The sequence below is a fragment of the Arvicanthis niloticus genome, chromosome 24, assembly GCF_011762505.2.
Source record: "Arvicanthis niloticus isolate mArvNil1 chromosome 24, mArvNil1.pat.X, whole genome shotgun sequence".
NCBI classification, from domain to species: domain Eukaryota; kingdom Metazoa; phylum Chordata; class Mammalia; order Rodentia; family Muridae; genus Arvicanthis; species Arvicanthis niloticus.
The window spans coordinates 35,814,589-35,830,184 of record NC_133432.1 but is presented as its reverse complement, the minus strand read 5'-3'; the positions used below and the strand labels follow the sequence as shown (position 1 = coordinate 35,830,184).

General features: G+C 46.2%; 2 protein-coding genes across 9 annotated transcripts in view; one reads left to right on the top strand and one right to left on the bottom strand.

Annotated features, from left to right (window-relative positions):
- The window catches only part of Ptcd1 (pentatricopeptide repeat domain 1), a 17,461-nt gene extending 8,656 nt beyond the window's left edge, over positions 1–8,805 (top strand). For all 4 annotated transcript variants that reach the window (XM_076923672.1, XM_076923670.1, XM_076923673.1 and 1 more), the window contains exons 6-9: positions 2,037–2,741; positions 4,364–4,480; positions 5,156–5,338; positions 7,692–8,805. In XM_076923672.1, coding sequence (XP_076779787.1) covers positions 2,037–2,741; positions 4,364–4,480; positions 5,156–5,338; positions 7,692–7,865 — 1,179 coding nt within the window. In that variant the 3' untranslated portion in view covers positions 7,866–8,805. The remainder of the gene's footprint in view (positions 1–2,036; positions 2,742–4,363; positions 4,481–5,155; positions 5,339–7,691) is intronic.
- On the bottom strand, positions 8,171–15,596 carry Bud31 (BUD31 spliceosome associated protein). 5 transcript variants are annotated; one of them, XM_076923717.1, is made up of 7 exons: positions 15,374–15,523; positions 14,343–14,473; positions 14,101–14,208; positions 13,151–13,270; positions 10,764–10,886; positions 9,728–9,894; positions 8,171–8,373 (listed from the first exon to the last, which is right to left on the bottom strand). In XM_076923717.1, the coding sequence occupies exons 3-7, from the start codon at positions 14,102–14,104 to the stop codon at positions 8,323–8,325; spliced, it is 465 nt and encodes a 154-aa protein (XP_076779832.1). In that variant the 5' UTR covers positions 14,105–14,208; positions 14,343–14,473; positions 15,374–15,523; the 3' UTR covers positions 8,171–8,322. The 5 variants fall into 5 exon arrangements, with proteins under 5 accessions (XP_076779832.1, XP_076779833.1, XP_076779835.1 ...); XM_076923718.1 differs by having other exon boundaries at positions 15,236–15,375; XM_076923720.1 differs by lacking the exon at positions 14,101–14,208 and having other exon boundaries at positions 15,374–15,596.

The following is a 15,596-nucleotide window of genomic DNA, read 5'->3' as shown; positions in this document are numbered from 1 at the left end:
TCTTCTGTGGCGCTATGGTTCTGACCCAGGGCTTCTCACATACTAGGCAGTTGCTCCACCCCTGAGCTAGTCCAGCTTTTTCTCACCGTATGAGTTTGCTGATCTGACGGTTAATTCACATTATGCCAGGGGCCAGCCCCTGCAGGTCTTCTTTCTTGTTGGTTCTTGAGGCAGTAGAGGGGAAGACGTGGTCTTAAGAGGTGTTTAGGTTTGCTGTATAATAACAAAATGTTTACCTGTCTTAAGTCTCAGTCACTTTGCTGCAGTAGCTGACCTGCCTTCTATGAGATCCTCTGAGGCCAGAAACTGTTCAGCACCTCATCATAAAACAGCAGGGGATAAGTAAAAGGATTTATTGCTGGTGCTCCTTTTTCTGGTGAGTCAGTCAGAAGCCTCTCTGGATAAACTGGTTAACTCTTTGGGAACCAGAGAGGAAGGAAAGGAAAAGAATTAAGATGCTGTGTACAGGCAAATATGCACAGACACATACACATTCAAACATTCATACACCCACACTCTGGCCAGGTCCACAGGCTTACACATGTACATACACATGTACCTACACACAAACATATAGACAGACAGACATACACATTTAGAAGGATGGATGGGTGGATGGGGCAGAGCTTCCCAGGCCAAACCATTCAACCAACAGCGCTCTTTCTTTTCTCTGGCCTTTTATACCTTTAGACAAAAAGTTCTTTAGAAAATTACCTCACAGATAAAATGTTAGATCAATGGTAGTTACAGTGAAGACCCCCAAACTCGGGAGACCCTTACTCAAGTCTCAGGAAATCACGGCCATCCAAAAATCACAAGATACCGTACCTGGATGCAATCAGCAGAGGTTTACTGGGGTGAGTTGGCATGGTTAAACTGCTCATCCATGCAGGAACAAAATTTGACAAAAGGCCAGCAAGCTGAGGGGCTTTTTTTTTATAGCACGAGGTGGGGAAAGGGAGGAATTTTCTCGCGGTTATACATGATTGGTTGCATTTTTACACGGTTACACATGATTGGTTGTTTTATAAATTTTGAACATCAGCAGGCTGTAACACTGGGAGGACCTCAAGTGGGGGGGAGGAGTAATCAAGAACAGTGGAAAGTTAGCTAGTTCTTAGAACCACCCAGATGACTTGCATCTTTCTCTGTGGTCAGGAATATGTCTTCTTGCTTTGGGCCCTCCCCACCCTGAGGCTTGAGGAATGTTGCTCTTCCCTGAATGTATCCCAGGGCAGTGAAGGCCTGAAATCTTACATCCAATTCCGCTTTCTGGAACCTGCGCTCTTTTTGCTCGGGTCTAGGGGCAAAGAAAAAGCCTACATATATTTCACAAAATGGTCTTTATAATTTTTTACTCTACAACAGAAGGATGCTGATATTAAGTTCAAAGCAGTGTTTCATTCTGTATGTTCATTATAAATTCAAAGCAACAGTTTTTTCATGGCCTTGCTTTATCATAGTGCACACCTGTGACTTTATCCTTGGACCTAAGTGTCTTTCCTAGAATGCAAGATTGTCTCGAGTCTATTTCTCTCTAGTGTGATTGTGAAAGCTCACTGTATTCCTGATTACACAGCCTTTACTTACTGTTCTGAGGAGTGGGCACACTCTATTCTTGATTCTAACTTTATTACATCTTTCTAGCAACTAAGACCATCTCTAAAAACTTTCTTCCTAAAATTATTTGAATTAAGTTAGAAATTCCATAGAATCATTATCTATTTGTCTATATAGCATCTACAAGAGACTACATCTTCATAGAACTGCAGAAATCTGCTCAAAAGGATGATTGTTAGATATTTAATAATAACGGGAAAAGCATATTAATAGCAGGAATCTTTCTTTAAATGTGTTTCTCATGGGCCTTGTTTACTGGTGCAGATCCATCATAGATGTTAATCCAAGACAGACTCATCTGGAAGATCCCCGTCTAGTTCTCACTCTCTCCTACGATGGCTCGTGACAACAGTGCTTCCTCTGAAGGCCTACAGGAGGCAGGAACTTGTAGCTCTAACGTTTGATTTTTCCTTCAGGTGTGGCGGCAGATGCTGAATCTGGGGATCAAACCAAGTAGGCATGGCTACAACCTCCTGTTGGGGGCAGCTCGAGACTGTGGTCTGGGGGACCCAGAGGTTGCCTTCAGGCTGCTCGTGACATCCCAGGAAGAGACCTTCCTGCTCCAGCCCCCAACAGGCAAGCGTCTGGCAGGGAGGAAAGTCCTGGCCAAGACAGGGCATGGTATGTCAGTCAGACATGTGGAAACATTGGAGAGGCAGCTGTTTCTGGAACCTTCTGAGAAACTTGAGGGGCCACCAGCCTTTCCTGAAGACAGGGTAACAAGCAGAACTCAGCCTGAAGTACAAACCAAAGCAGAGCCTGGCCACATAGTAGCCCTCACCTCACTGGCCATGAAACCCCCACACTTGGAGTTGGAAGTCAATCTCCTAAGTCTTGGGACTCTCTCCCCCGCTGTGGTCTCCTTTGGGACAGTGGCCACACCCGCTGATAGACTGGCTTTGATGGGGGGCCTGGAAGGCTTCCTGGGCAAGATGACGGAGCACGGGCTCCAGCCAGACATTAAAACCCTCACTCTGCTGTCAGAGGTGGTAGAACCTGGGAGCCCCGCAGAGTCCTCGCTGTTGTCCATCATGGACAGGCATAGGGTGGAGGCTGATGTAACCTTCTTCAACACACTGATAAGGAAGAAGAGCAAGCTGGGAGACCTGGAGGGAGCCAAGGTAAGGAGCTGTCTACTGGGGACTCCCCTTCTCTTCCCTCTCTGACTCTGAGAGTCTAGATCGTAGCTTACTAGTCAGCAGACATGTCTAGAGCCCTGCCGCTCAGAGGAAGGGTGTGACGGGCACTTCATGGAGAAGGGTCGTGCTGGCATGCTGGGAAGCTGGGGTCCAGGAGTCTGAGCCTGTCAGTACACTATTACACTGAGGAAGGCTACATAAGATGGGCAGGAACTTCAGGAACTGGACTCTACAGTTGTTCAACAGGCTTAAGAATCACCATGAGGGCTGGGGAGATGGCTCAGGGTTAAGAGCACTGACTGCTCTTCCAGAGGTCCTGAGTTCAATTCCCAGCACCCATATGGTGGCTCACAACCATCTGTAATGGGATCTGATTCCCTCTTCTGGTGTGTTTGGAGACAGTGTACTCATATATACTCATATACATAAAATAAATTAATCTTTAAAAAAGAAAAAGAGAAAGAATTCCCTACAGCCCTTATGTAGGTATTTTCTCCATTGAGATTCCTACCTATCAGCTTGTATCAGGTTGACATAAATAATCCAGTAAGTCAAATTGAAAGTTCAGTGCCAGCCTGTTTCCTTTTCTTAAAAAAACAAACAAACAAAAAACCCTGAAACAACAAGGGGGAGAGAAAAAAGGAGGGGTCTGGGTATGGTGGTGCACTTGGGAGGTAGAGGTAGGTGGATTTCCAAGTTTACATAGTGAACTGCAGACCAGCTGAGGCTTTGTAGTGAGACCCTGCCTCAGTACCGGACCCCGGCTCCCTCTCACCCTCTAGGGAAGAATTGCTGTGAGGCACCTAGTATATCTCCAGAATCTTGTGACCTACCTTATCCATATTCAGGTCTGTCTGCGTCTGTCCTGGTCAGATCAGGAGGCACTACCTGGTTATGTGGCTTTCTCCATCTCGCAGAGACAGGCTTCTTATAGGGTTTCGTTCACTTACATAATCAGGTTTTGTTTTTATTTTCTGGCTTTTTGAGAGTGTTTCTTCTGTGTAACATCCCTGCAGCCCTGGAACTCACTTTCTAGACCAGATTGGACTCAAACTCAGAGACTTGCTGCCTCTGCCTCCCAAATGCTGGGCATAAAGGCATGCACATCACCATGTGGCTCACAGTCAGTTTGTATGTGATGCTTGCTTTGACAGAAGCAGTACCTGTGCATCTGAGGGTCAAAGGTGACAGAGAAATGGTGATAGTACAGAACACACCTTCCTCTGGACAAGCCAAGATGGCAGAGTCCTTCCCTGGGGCCCTCCCAGGCTGAAAGGTACCCTCTTTCTCATACCATAACTGGTCAGTGCTGCTTCTTGCCCTGTATCACCAGCTCCTAGTATCTTGGCTCATTGCAGGGTTGAATAGCCAAGGAGCATGAGACAGAGGGTAGGAAGGGCAGATAAAAGAAGGACATTTGAGACAAAGGGGCATGAGATCTTGAGTGCTTAGCTGAGACCGGGATTGCCATACAGTCAGCTGAGGGAGTCAAGGGGCCTCTGAGTAAAGTTGTGTTCCTAGTCTCTAGCATACAGCACAGTGATTCATCGGAACAATAGGCCAGAACTTGTGGGTTAGGTAATGGTTGCATGTCTGTCCTACAGGAATTGTTGCCAATCCTGGCAAAGAAGGGAATTGTCCCCAATCTTCGGACTTTCTGCAATCTGGCCATTGGGTGCCATCGGCCCAGGGATGGTATGCAGCTGCTTGCAGATATGAAGGTGAGGGGCCCAGGCCTAATACCGAGCCTGCTGCCCACAGACCTGGGAGAACTGTGGGATTTTCAGAAAGAAAGTTGTTGAGAAAATGAGTCCCAGCAGGATCAAATGAGTATGGGGCGGGACAAGTGGAGCAGCGCCCCTTCTAGTGTAGAATGACCATGACTCCACCCCCACCCCACCCCTCGGAACAAGCAGATTTTGAGCCACTGTAAAAACTGGTCCTGAGAACTTGGTTGGTGTTGGCTCTGATAGAGAGTTGTGAATGGGGCTGAGCCTCAACACAGAAGCCCTGGGGACAAAGGTTGGTTTTCCCAGCCCCACTCTCAGACATTCGTGAGTGCTTGCTGAGTGAATTTCGTCCAGCCCCAGCAGTGAATACTTCTAAGGACCAAGTAACGTTGGCTGTTCTTGGCTCACCAGCACCTGCTGATCACGGTGTCGACTAGTAAACCACAGCCAGGAGTGAGGAGGTGCTTGCCTGCTTGCTGACCCCTGAGCACCAGTCTTTCTCCCCACATAGGGCATACTTGCTTTGCGTCTGTGGAGGACTAGAACGCTAGTGTACAGTCCCCCACCCTGGTTCTGGTGCCTGTCTGTGGACCTGGCATAGCAGACTGCTTTGTCCTCCCAGCCACCACCATCCTGCTGACCATGTTCATGATGTTCATGTTCTAGAAGTCCCAGCTGACCCCTAATACCCACATCTACAGCACCCTTATCAACGCAGCCCTCAAGAAGCTGGACTACACCTATCTGATCGACATCCTGAAGGACATGAGGCAGAACAGCGTCCCAGTGAACGAAGTGGTCATCCGCCAGCTGGAGTTTGCAGCCGAGTACCCTCCCACCTTTGACCGGGTATGTGCACCAAGCTCACTGTCAGTGCTTACTGTTGCCTTAGTTGCTGCCATCTCTGGTTTTGACCTTAGGGTCTTGACATTCATTTCCTTGCTGAAAGTTGTCCAACAACTTTCCTTAAGAGAAACTCAAGGTCCTGAGCCACATTGTCTCCCCTGGAGCTAACAGGTGATTGTGGTGTGTGTCTGGTTGAGGATGCAGGGAACTGAACTTAGATCCTCTGGAAGAGCAGTATGTTCTCTTAGTAAGCCATCTCTCTAGCCCACTTTTTATTAGCAGTGGCAGTTTTACTCAGGCTGGCCATGACCAGTTACTGATTCTCTTGCCTACACCTCTCAAGGACTGGGATTGTAGGTGTTCACCATTGTGTCCAGTCTAAGTAGCCCTTCTCAGATCGGCCTCCCCTTCCCCTACATACCAGTCTTGTGATACCGTGTTTACTGTGTTCACACTTGGTTCTTGTCTTCATTGAACCACCTGGGCTTAGAGAGGTGGCATGCTTGTTCTCCTGGTTCCCAGTGCTTATGTGTTGACTGGGGCTCAGTACTCACCCACTGACTGGTTGTGTAGTGGCATTGCAAGTGATACAGTCTGATGAAGGCTACTGTACATTACCCCTTCAAAGACATCAGGTTCCTTTGGTGTGGGGCTCTATTCAGTCAGGCCCTGTGCTGTCTCCAGAGCATTGATGGTTAACTATGGTCTAGATGACTACAAACCAGATGGGAAGGGAGACAGTGAATGGGTTAGAGCACATTTGAGGCAGTACTCAGGAATGGCTGCCATGTGTGACATTTGCTGAGAAAGAATGAGTGTCAGCAAGGCAGGCATGTCTGAGTGTCTGTAGGTCACCTTCTTGTTGCCTTTTTTAAAATGTGCATGGGTGTTTTGGGGATTTTTTGTTTCATTTTTTTTAATATTTAATGTATGTGAGTACACTGTAGCTGTCTTCAGACATACCAGAAGAGGCCATTGGATCCCATTACAGATGGTTGTGACCCACCATGTGGTTGCTGGGAATTGAACTCAGGACCTCTGGAAGAGCAGTCAGTACTCTTTAACTGCTATCTCTCCAGCTCTGTTTTTGTTTGTTTGTTTTTTGTTTTTTTTTTTGAGGGGGGGGTTGTTGAGACAGGGTTTTTGTATAGCCCTGACTGTCCTTGAACTTACCCTGTAGACCAGGCTGGCCTTGAATTGAGATCTGTCCACCTGCCTCTGCCTCCCTAGTGCTGGGATTCAAGGCCTATGTCATCAGCATGTATGGGTGTCTTGCTTGTCTGTGTACATGTCTGTACAGTACCCAAGGAGGCCAGATCCCTTCAAACTGGAGTTAAAGGCAGTTTCCTGCCATCTTATAGGTGCATGGAATGGAACCCACTCAAGGCTCTTAGCTGCCAAGTCTTCTCTCTAGCCCCTAGATTCTCCATTCCATGTTGTAAATGACTTGTTAATAGATGGTTTCAGAGTCTTAGTGCATAGAAGGGTATTAGTGCAACTGAAGAGCTAAGACCACTTAAAGCCTTCTATCACTCTCCACTTTTCTGAGCCAGGATTTCTCACTGAAACTGGAGCCCATCAGTTTGACTAGACTGCTGTCTCCTGTCCTATATCCCTAGCTCAGGGACTGCATAGAAGGCATTGGTACTAGGATTTGAACTCATCATGCTTGCATAGGAAGCACTTTACCACTGAGCCATTTCTTCAGCACATTTAATCTTTTTATTATTTTCTAGACACGGTCTCTGTGTAGCCCTGGCTATTTTGGAACTGGCATTATAGAGTGGGCTGGCCTTCAACTTAAGAGATCTGCCTGTTTCTGCTATCCAAATGCTGGGAACAACAGCGTGCCTCACCATGCCCAGCTCACAACACACTTAAACCTTTTTAAATTCAAACTTTTAGTATTGTGTTGTAACAGTATTTTGCTTATTTTTCCTATGGTGCCCCTATTATTTCAAACTCACCACACCTCTCCTCCCTGCAAAGAGATGCTGCAGTGAGCCAAGGTCAGAAGGACAGTAAGAAGGTTGTGGGGCTAAGGTGACTTCCAGGGGTTAGGACACTGCAGTGTTCTTATATTAGATGGCTGTTAGGCAAAGGGTGGTCTGGCCTACTCCCAAATAACAGATTTTCCAGAACCTGGCCTTTTACAGCAATAAATCTAATATCAAATTATTTGGTAGTCTTGAAGAAAGAACAGAGGTCAGCCGCCGTGACATATAGTAGTTTAGATTGGCTGAGAACATTTCTGAGTGCTCTGCTTTCTTAGCATAGCCTATATTCACTGTACAGAGTGATGGGTTTCATAGTGAAGCTTCTGTCCCTGACATAGTCCTGTCTTCTCTAATTATAGTACAAAGGAAAAAACACCTACTTGGAGAAGATTGATGGCTTCCGTGCTTATTACAAGCAGTGGCTGCAAGTGATGCCAGCAGAAGAAGCCCCCCACCCCTGGCAGGAGTTCCAGAACAAGCCTGTTGGGAACCAAGACACCACTGACAATGCTGGAGGCCTTAGGGATGGATGACAGAACATGCTATGACAACATGCTGGTGGAGCCCAGGAGTCCCTTCAACTTTAGAAGCCAAGAATATTCCAGAGGCACCATAGCATTTTACAGGCATAGGTGTAAGGACAAATGCTGGGCTTGGGGTGCCCAGATTATAGCAGGTCCCAAAGGCCAAGACATCTTGACAAACAATCATGGTCACACAGCATCTACGACATAGAGATACCAGGACTAAGTCCATCCCCTGCATTCCACAGCCTGCTGCTCTGTGAAAGAATGAATGTAGCTAAGAGGTCTAAAGGTTTTATTTTTACAGATTTCAGCTGGTGAACACTATAGCTGTCACCTATAGAGCTCATGCTTCCCCTGGGTCTTTTCTCTGAGCACCACCCTGAGAAGAGTTGCTTCAGGAGGCAGTAGCCCAATAAGCATGAGCCCAAGGTTCAAAGTCCAGGATGCAGAGGAGTCAAGAGTATCAGCCAGAGCAACCGCGGCAGCCACAGTGTGTGCACTCGATGATGCGACCCTGTAACAGAAAAGGAATGTTTGAATACACTGCTACAGCCCTGCACACTCCCAAAAGAACCTGCTCAGCAGGGTGCTAGTGGACTACTCCCTTGCAGAGCATCTACTAGACAGCTCCACTTGGGCAGTTCACCTCCTTGGTGAGATGAAAACAGTTACTACCAGGCTGAAGTTAGTGTCTGTGTATAATTGCTGTAACAAGACACACTTGCCAAAAAGAATGCTGGGCCTGCCACTGCCTGGAGGGCTAAAGCCAGAGTTCTCAAGGCCACTGGGGCAAAAGTCCTGCAATTTTTAGTTCCTATATCGAGAACAGTCTTGGCCCAGGGGCATAGTGGCTGGCTGGGGGACTGGAGCAATGTGCATTTATCTCCGTTTCTGGAGACCATGAGCCCATTCTAAACAAATAAAGTTCTCTGGTGAAGCTCTGTTAGACCTGTTTTAACTGAGAAAGAATCTCATAAAGGATGACCCTAATTTTCTGGTCCTGCCAACGGCTGCTAAGTGCTGGGATTACCAATGTACTCTTGCACATCTGGCTCTATGGGGCATTGGAGATGGAACCTAGGGCTTCTATGGCTTCATGCATTCTAAGGGGCCCTTACCAACTAAGGTAACAATCTGGCCTTGAAGCTCAGTTAAACCTAAACCACAGGCTGGGACACCAAGAGCTTCATGGGAAGCAGCTATTGCTCACTTGCCATGGCTCAACACACCCACACAAAGCCCCACCCTTAGCAGAGATTCCTGCTGAGCTGAGGCCATCTGCATCTGCACTCAATGAAAACTCAGAGGAAACAAAGGCCAAGCAAATGGACGGCCTATCTGTCCTGACCTACGTCTGATGCTCCATTTCAAGGGTCTGGAGACTGGAGCCAGACGAGCCCAGCTACTATATACCAGCACTGCTGCTGAGTGCCTGGCCTACCCTTAAAAACATTTTTTTCTTTTTGAAGCAGTATCTCAGTACTAGCTCAGGCTGGCCTCAATCTCCCAAGTGCAGGGATTAAAGGCTTGAGCCACCACTCCTGGCTTTGGAACAAAGTTCTAACAGAAGACATGTGGAGATTAATGTCCCCATGAGCCTAGAGGGAGAGGTTACCTGACAGCCAGCCTTGCTAGCACAGCCCTCCCATCACCTCAGAGCTGCTGCCATCACTGCTTCAGTTATCTGCCCACCAGCAGTACTGAGACCAGCCCCAGATCCCACCTCAAAAGGATCCCTGGTCAGGACTCACTTTTGGGAAGGGTGGCTAGCAGGGTCCCAGTGACAAAACTACTTCCCAAAGTAACCCTGTGGTCAACTAAGGCAAAGTTAAACAGAAAATAGCCCCCATCAACCCATCAGACATTACCACTTCCAGCTTGCTTTTGGGAACCCGGCAAATGCAGTTGGTGCCAAAGTTGGTGTCTCGAGTCTGAATGCAGCGCAGGCAGCACAGATTCTCGTAGCCCTGTTTCTTCCACTTTGCAATCAGGTTTTTGTCTGCATAGCCTTCTTTAATGCAGTATTCATAGAGTTCTGACAGAAAGTTGGGGACACACATCAGAACATGGACTAAAAAGAAAAGCTGAGTGTGGTGGCACAAGCCTTTGATCCCAGTACTTGAGAGACAGAACAATCTCTTTGAGTTCGAGGCCAGGCTGGTCTATAAATTGAGTTCCAGGAGAGCTATGAGTTCATAAACCCTGGCTCAAAAAACCGACAACAACAAAAGCCAGTAATCCCAGAAATTAACAGAGGCAGATAGAGCATTGTGAGTTTGAGGCCAGTCTGTATATAAGTCCATGCCAGCCAAGGCTACACAGTGTAACCTTACTTCAGAAGTAACACACACAGATTTCTTCATCTTCCATGGTAAGAAAACCATTGCTTTAATTTTCATTTTTGGGGCCAGGATCTCACATTACATTTAAGGGTTGGCTAGAACTCCCTACAGTCTTCCTGCCTCTGCTTCCCAAGTGCTGGAAGTATAGATCTGAAATTTCCCTTTCTTTCCTCCTCTTTTTCTGGTTTTTTGAGACAAGGGTTTCTCTGTGTAGCCCTGACTATCCTGGAACTCACTCTGTAGACCTTGCTTGCTTCAAACACAGAAGAGATCCACCTGCCTCTGCCTCCTGAATGCTGGGATTAAAGGTATGTCCCACCAGACTCAGCTTTTTATGAACTACTGTATAAATCCTGAAAGCCACTCAAGTACAATAAAGTCAAGAGGCAGAATGCCTTAGGGGCCAATGCTTTGCTTTCTATACAGGCCTAATGACCTGAATTTGATGTTCCAGGCCCACGTGGCAAAAACCTGTGGCTGTCCTGCAACCTTCACATGGAAGCCATGATGCATGCACACTAGTAAGTTTCTAAAGGTCAAGGAATCCAGCCGGTCCCATTACCTCTGCTTATGGCTTTCCTCTTGTAAAAGAGGTCGAAGATGTAGCGGGTTTTCTGGTGATGGATCCTGAAGATGGGCCAGAGAGACTCCACTTTCCTCTTTCCCTCATGGGGTTCAGTTTCAGCTGGGGAGAAAAAGCATGTATGTGTTTTGGAGCTAGTCATTCTGCAGAGGATGTGGCATGCTTGCTTCCTTAATTACAGCTATGACTACTTTATACTCATGCAGACAGTGATGAAAAAGAGCTGACAAGAACCTGGAATCCTCCAGCCTTCTAGCAGACTACAAAACAGTAGAAAATGCCTGGCAATTCCCCAAGAACTTAAGAGTTACCATGAGTCTAGGAATACATCAAAGAGTGCTGAAGTAAGTGGGTAAGACTCTTCTTTACTCCACACTCTAATTTCCTTTATTTTCAGAATTGTGTTAAGAAGTCTCTTGCCTCACAGCAACTTTGACTATAAGTTCCAGGCATTTCACAGAGACAGCCTAGCACAATCAGTTGAGAAAAGAGAAAGCAAAGTTAACATTGGCTTAATAATTATTGCTGCAGGTATGACCTCATAATAGCAATGATCAGATTAACTTTAAACAGGTATTCCAAAGATTGTTTTAAACAGAAACTCAAAGGACCTGAAGAAAAGACTCAGTGGTTAAGAGCACTGGCTATTCTAACAGAGAACTCGGATTCCATTCCCAGTACTTAGGTGGCAGCTCATAACTAATTCCAGTTCCAGGGATCCAATGTCCCTCTTTTGGCCTTTGTAAATACTAGATACAAACGTAGTGCACATGAGGCAAAACACTCAAAAAAATAATAATTATATATACATATATACATATATATTATATATATGAAAGAAAGAAAGAAAGAAAGAAAGAAAGAAAGAAAGAAAGAAAGAAAGATAGATAGATAGATATTTCAGGGGGCCCATGGGCTAGATCAGTGGGTAAGGGTGCTTGCTCCCAAAGCAGGTAAGAGTCTGATCCCTGGAACCCACATGGTGAAGAGAACTGACTCCTGTAAGTTGCTTTCTAACCCCTACACACTAACTTTGTAGTAGTACCCTCCTTGCCACACACACAAATACCAATTTAAGCAGTCATACAGTAAGATGGCTTTTAAAGTTACCATCTTGCCAGGACCTGGATTACCTAAGGGAGCCTCCCTCAAGGGATGAGCTAAGTCATGTTGGCCTGACTGAGGTAGAAAGACCGACTCTGAATATGGTCACCATTCAGATGTGGAGGTATGAGGCTGCACTTCTCTATTAAATAAACAGCATGTGTTCATCTATCTCTGCTCTTTTAAGTTTCTTTTGTTTTATGTATGTGAGTGTTTTGCCGAAATGTATGTATGTGCACTAGCAGACCTGCTGCCTGTAGATGTCAGAAGAGGTGTTGGCAAGAGGACTAAGTGCTCTCAACCACTGAGCCATCTCTCCAGCTTCATTCTCTGCTTTTAACTGGAAGTGATGTGCTTAGTATTGCCTAGACATCCCCTCAAGGATAGACTGTAAGCCAAATAAACCTTTCCTTCCCTGTTGCTTTTGGTCTGGTGTTTTATCACAATAACAGCAATCAAACTAGGACATACTGTGCTGCTCATAAAATTTCCAAAGACAAGCGACTGTAAAGTAAAGGCTCCTAATGCACACGACCGCCATGTGCTGTGGTGCAGACACTGCTACATGGCACAAAGACCATGGGATAAAGACTTTCAAAGACCTGCAAAAAGAATGTGAATATGTGGCAGAATTCTAGGCCAGCCAAAGCTAGAGTCTCAAAAAGAAAAAGGGCATGAATGGGGCTATTCCCCGCAGCCATGTCAGGGTGGTTTACAACTGCTTGTAAGTCCAAGCTTTATGAGTTCTCACACCCTCTTCTGGCTTCCCCAGGTACCTGTAGTCATACGCATACATCCCTACCCCCACCCCCAAAGGAAAAATAAATAAATAAAAATAAAATAAATCTAAAAAATACCCCACAGTGAGCTGAGCATTGTGGGACATACCTTTAATCCTAGTACTAGGAAGGCATAGACAAGGAGCTCTCCATGAGCTCGAGGCCAGCCTGGTCTATACAATAAGTTCCAGGACAGCCAGAACTATGTTTGCTGGAGACAGGGTCTCCAGCAAAACACTAAAAGTGAAAAGATACCTGATCTTTCACAAATACACTAAAAATGAAACAACAACCACCCTTTTGGGGGAGGGGGATGATATTCTCATTAATGTTATCTTACTCTTCAGAACTTTCAAGCACTCTGAGCTGATAAACCATGACCAGTTTGCTACAAGCCTCTAGTCAGCGTTTTTCTTTCTGTCCTTGGAGAGACACCGAGTCTTGACACTGTCCAGCACACTCAGGCAGGAGGAGCCCACTCACCTTCTCTCATCTTCTGATCTAGTTCATCCAATGTTGGCTCGATCAACTCCCAGCCATCTGGAGGTGCTTTCCGGCTTCTTTTGACCTTGGGCATTTCCCAGCAAGATAGCTTGTAAAGATCTACAAGAAGACCAACTGCTTTCTGAGTCTCAGGCTGTCAAAGGGCTTTGGCAGCCATTCCCCTGTTCCTCGAGCTGTCAAGCTCAGAGAGTATAATGTATGTTATACCTTTGAGTAGCCATGTGTTGTCTCTAACCCCTGTTTCAGACACAAACAGGTGTCTTAGTATCCTCCCTAGCCTCTGGGCATGGGCTGTTCCCCCAACACACTCTCTACAATAAATAGGGAGGAATAAAAACAGCAAAACAGCCCAAGAATAAAAACACTTGAGGTCTTGCATGATATCTGCTGGAAGGTAATCTATTGTTTATCTCATGATATAAAAGCATCTACAGTAGAAAAGAGAAGCCAGAACTGTCAGAACTTCAGCCATGGGAAGCTCAGCCATGGAGAGAGAGTTCAATCAGGAACACTAATTGACTGCTTCAGTTTCCTCAACCAGCTTCTGCTAGATGCTGTGAGCAACAGATTTGATGGTGTCATCTCTACTTTTACAATGTTCTTTTGCTTCAAAGCCTCATCTGAGATATCTATATATTCATATCCAGAACTCTATTGGGCACTCCAGCTAGATGCCTTAAAATGGCTTCCCAGTTGATTTCTGCTGGATGCTTTGTTATCTACCTTCCCACCCCCATTCTCTCTAGCTATTTTTTTCTTTACTTTTTTGTTTGTTTGTTTGTTTGTTTGTTTGTTTGTTTTGGTTTTTCCAGACAGGGTTTCTCTGTGTAGCCCTGGCTGTCCTGGAACTCACTCTGTAGACCAGGCTGGCCTCGAACTCAGAAATCCACCTGCCTCTGTCTTCCAAGTGCTGGGATTAATAAACTCACTCATTCAAACCAACAAAGTATGTCCATGGTACATCATTCTCCAGAAGGCCCAAAACAGCTACTTAGCTTCCCTAGATGGGAATGGTGATACACGTATTATCCAAACATCTGTAAGGTGGAGGCAGAAGGATCAGAGTTTAAGGCCAGTTTAGGGTATAGTGAGTTTGAGCCCAATCTAGACTAAGTGAGACCCTGTCCTAAAAGAAAAAGAGAGACAGAGACACAAAAGGAGTGCACAATACCTTTGGGTCTCTTTCCTACAAGAGTAATATAAAAATCCTTGGTCTTCGAAGTTACAAGCCGGTGTTCTTGTCCAGATTTGCCAATAATACGGTGACTTTGGGGGAGATCACTTTTCAGTCTTCTGTCTCATCTGTAGAATAAAGGCAATAGATTACGCATGTTAAACAACTGCCAAAATCTCTCTTTTTGGAACAACAAAGCAGACCAGCCAAAACCTAAATAGAAAAGCTTTTTATTTTAAATTGCACAAAGCTTTCTAGCTGGTAAAGAGAAGCCTATAACCATAACTGACTCATCTGTTCAGAAATGTATTCAGTCCCATCCACTGTATGGTGATAGACCCTTTACAACCCCCACCACCACCAACACACACACACACACACACACACACACACACACACACACATCTCTTTAACAATTTAATAAAAGACGAATCAAACTCTAAAAGGTGGACTCAGGTTCATATAGCTGACAGCTGGCGAATCTAACAGATTAAAGGCTCCTGACTTCCCCATCCGTGTCTTTGCTCGGGTTTTTCCAGCGCTTACGTTAAGAGATAGATTGAATCTGAGCCCTTCCCAGGGCGCGCAGCCTAATTAAAGAATCACTTTCCCCTGACCTATCGGAGGATTCAACCCGAGAGACTCTCGGATCCGGGGAGAGGTAAAACGAGGTGATCGTATCAGGAGGAAAGATGTGTTGGGCTGTTTACAGACGTAGAAGAGTTCGGGAAAAGAGGTGAACCAGAGCGAAGTTACGGACGGGACAGTGGCAGAAAACTCAAGAGAAGCATCTGAGAAAAAAAAAACGGTATTTAGACAGAAACGGTCCCGGAAGAGAAAACGACGTGGGGAAAACACAAACACACACAGAGAGCGAGCCCCAATTGTACCATCCCCTGTGCAGAGCGATGAAGGCACCAAGTCATCGGAGACTCCAGCTTCTGCCGGTTAAGCAGTTCACACAGCCCTCCTGGCCGTAACTATTGCCAAAGATACAATACTCGAGAACTGAGCACAGAAACACTCACCGGAAACTCAAACACCTAAAGCCGCCGCTTCTTTATTGACGGCTTCCGCTCCGGTGAGAGACTCTTCAGAATAAGGCCCTCGCAGGGCCCCGCCCACCTCGCCCGGAGATTGCGTCATCTTAGGTGTCCGTGGCGCTGCCTTTGTAGAATTCCGGAAACCGTACGGCCCTTTTCCTCTCACTTCCTGTGGGGGTGGCCCGCACGGCTACGTGTTTCCTCGGAC

Excerpts from the sequence above, each read along its gene's own strand:
- Bud31 (XM_076923717.1), bottom strand. Across the intron at positions 9,895-10,763 it reads GAGGAAAGCCATAAGCAGAG|AACTCTATGAATACTGCATT; the intron begins GTAATGGGACCG and ends ACTTTCTGTCAG. Across the intron at positions 8,374-9,727 it reads CCAAAAGCAAGCTGGAAGTG|GGTCGCATCATCGAGTGCAC; the intron begins GTAATGTCTGAT and ends TTTCTGTTACAG.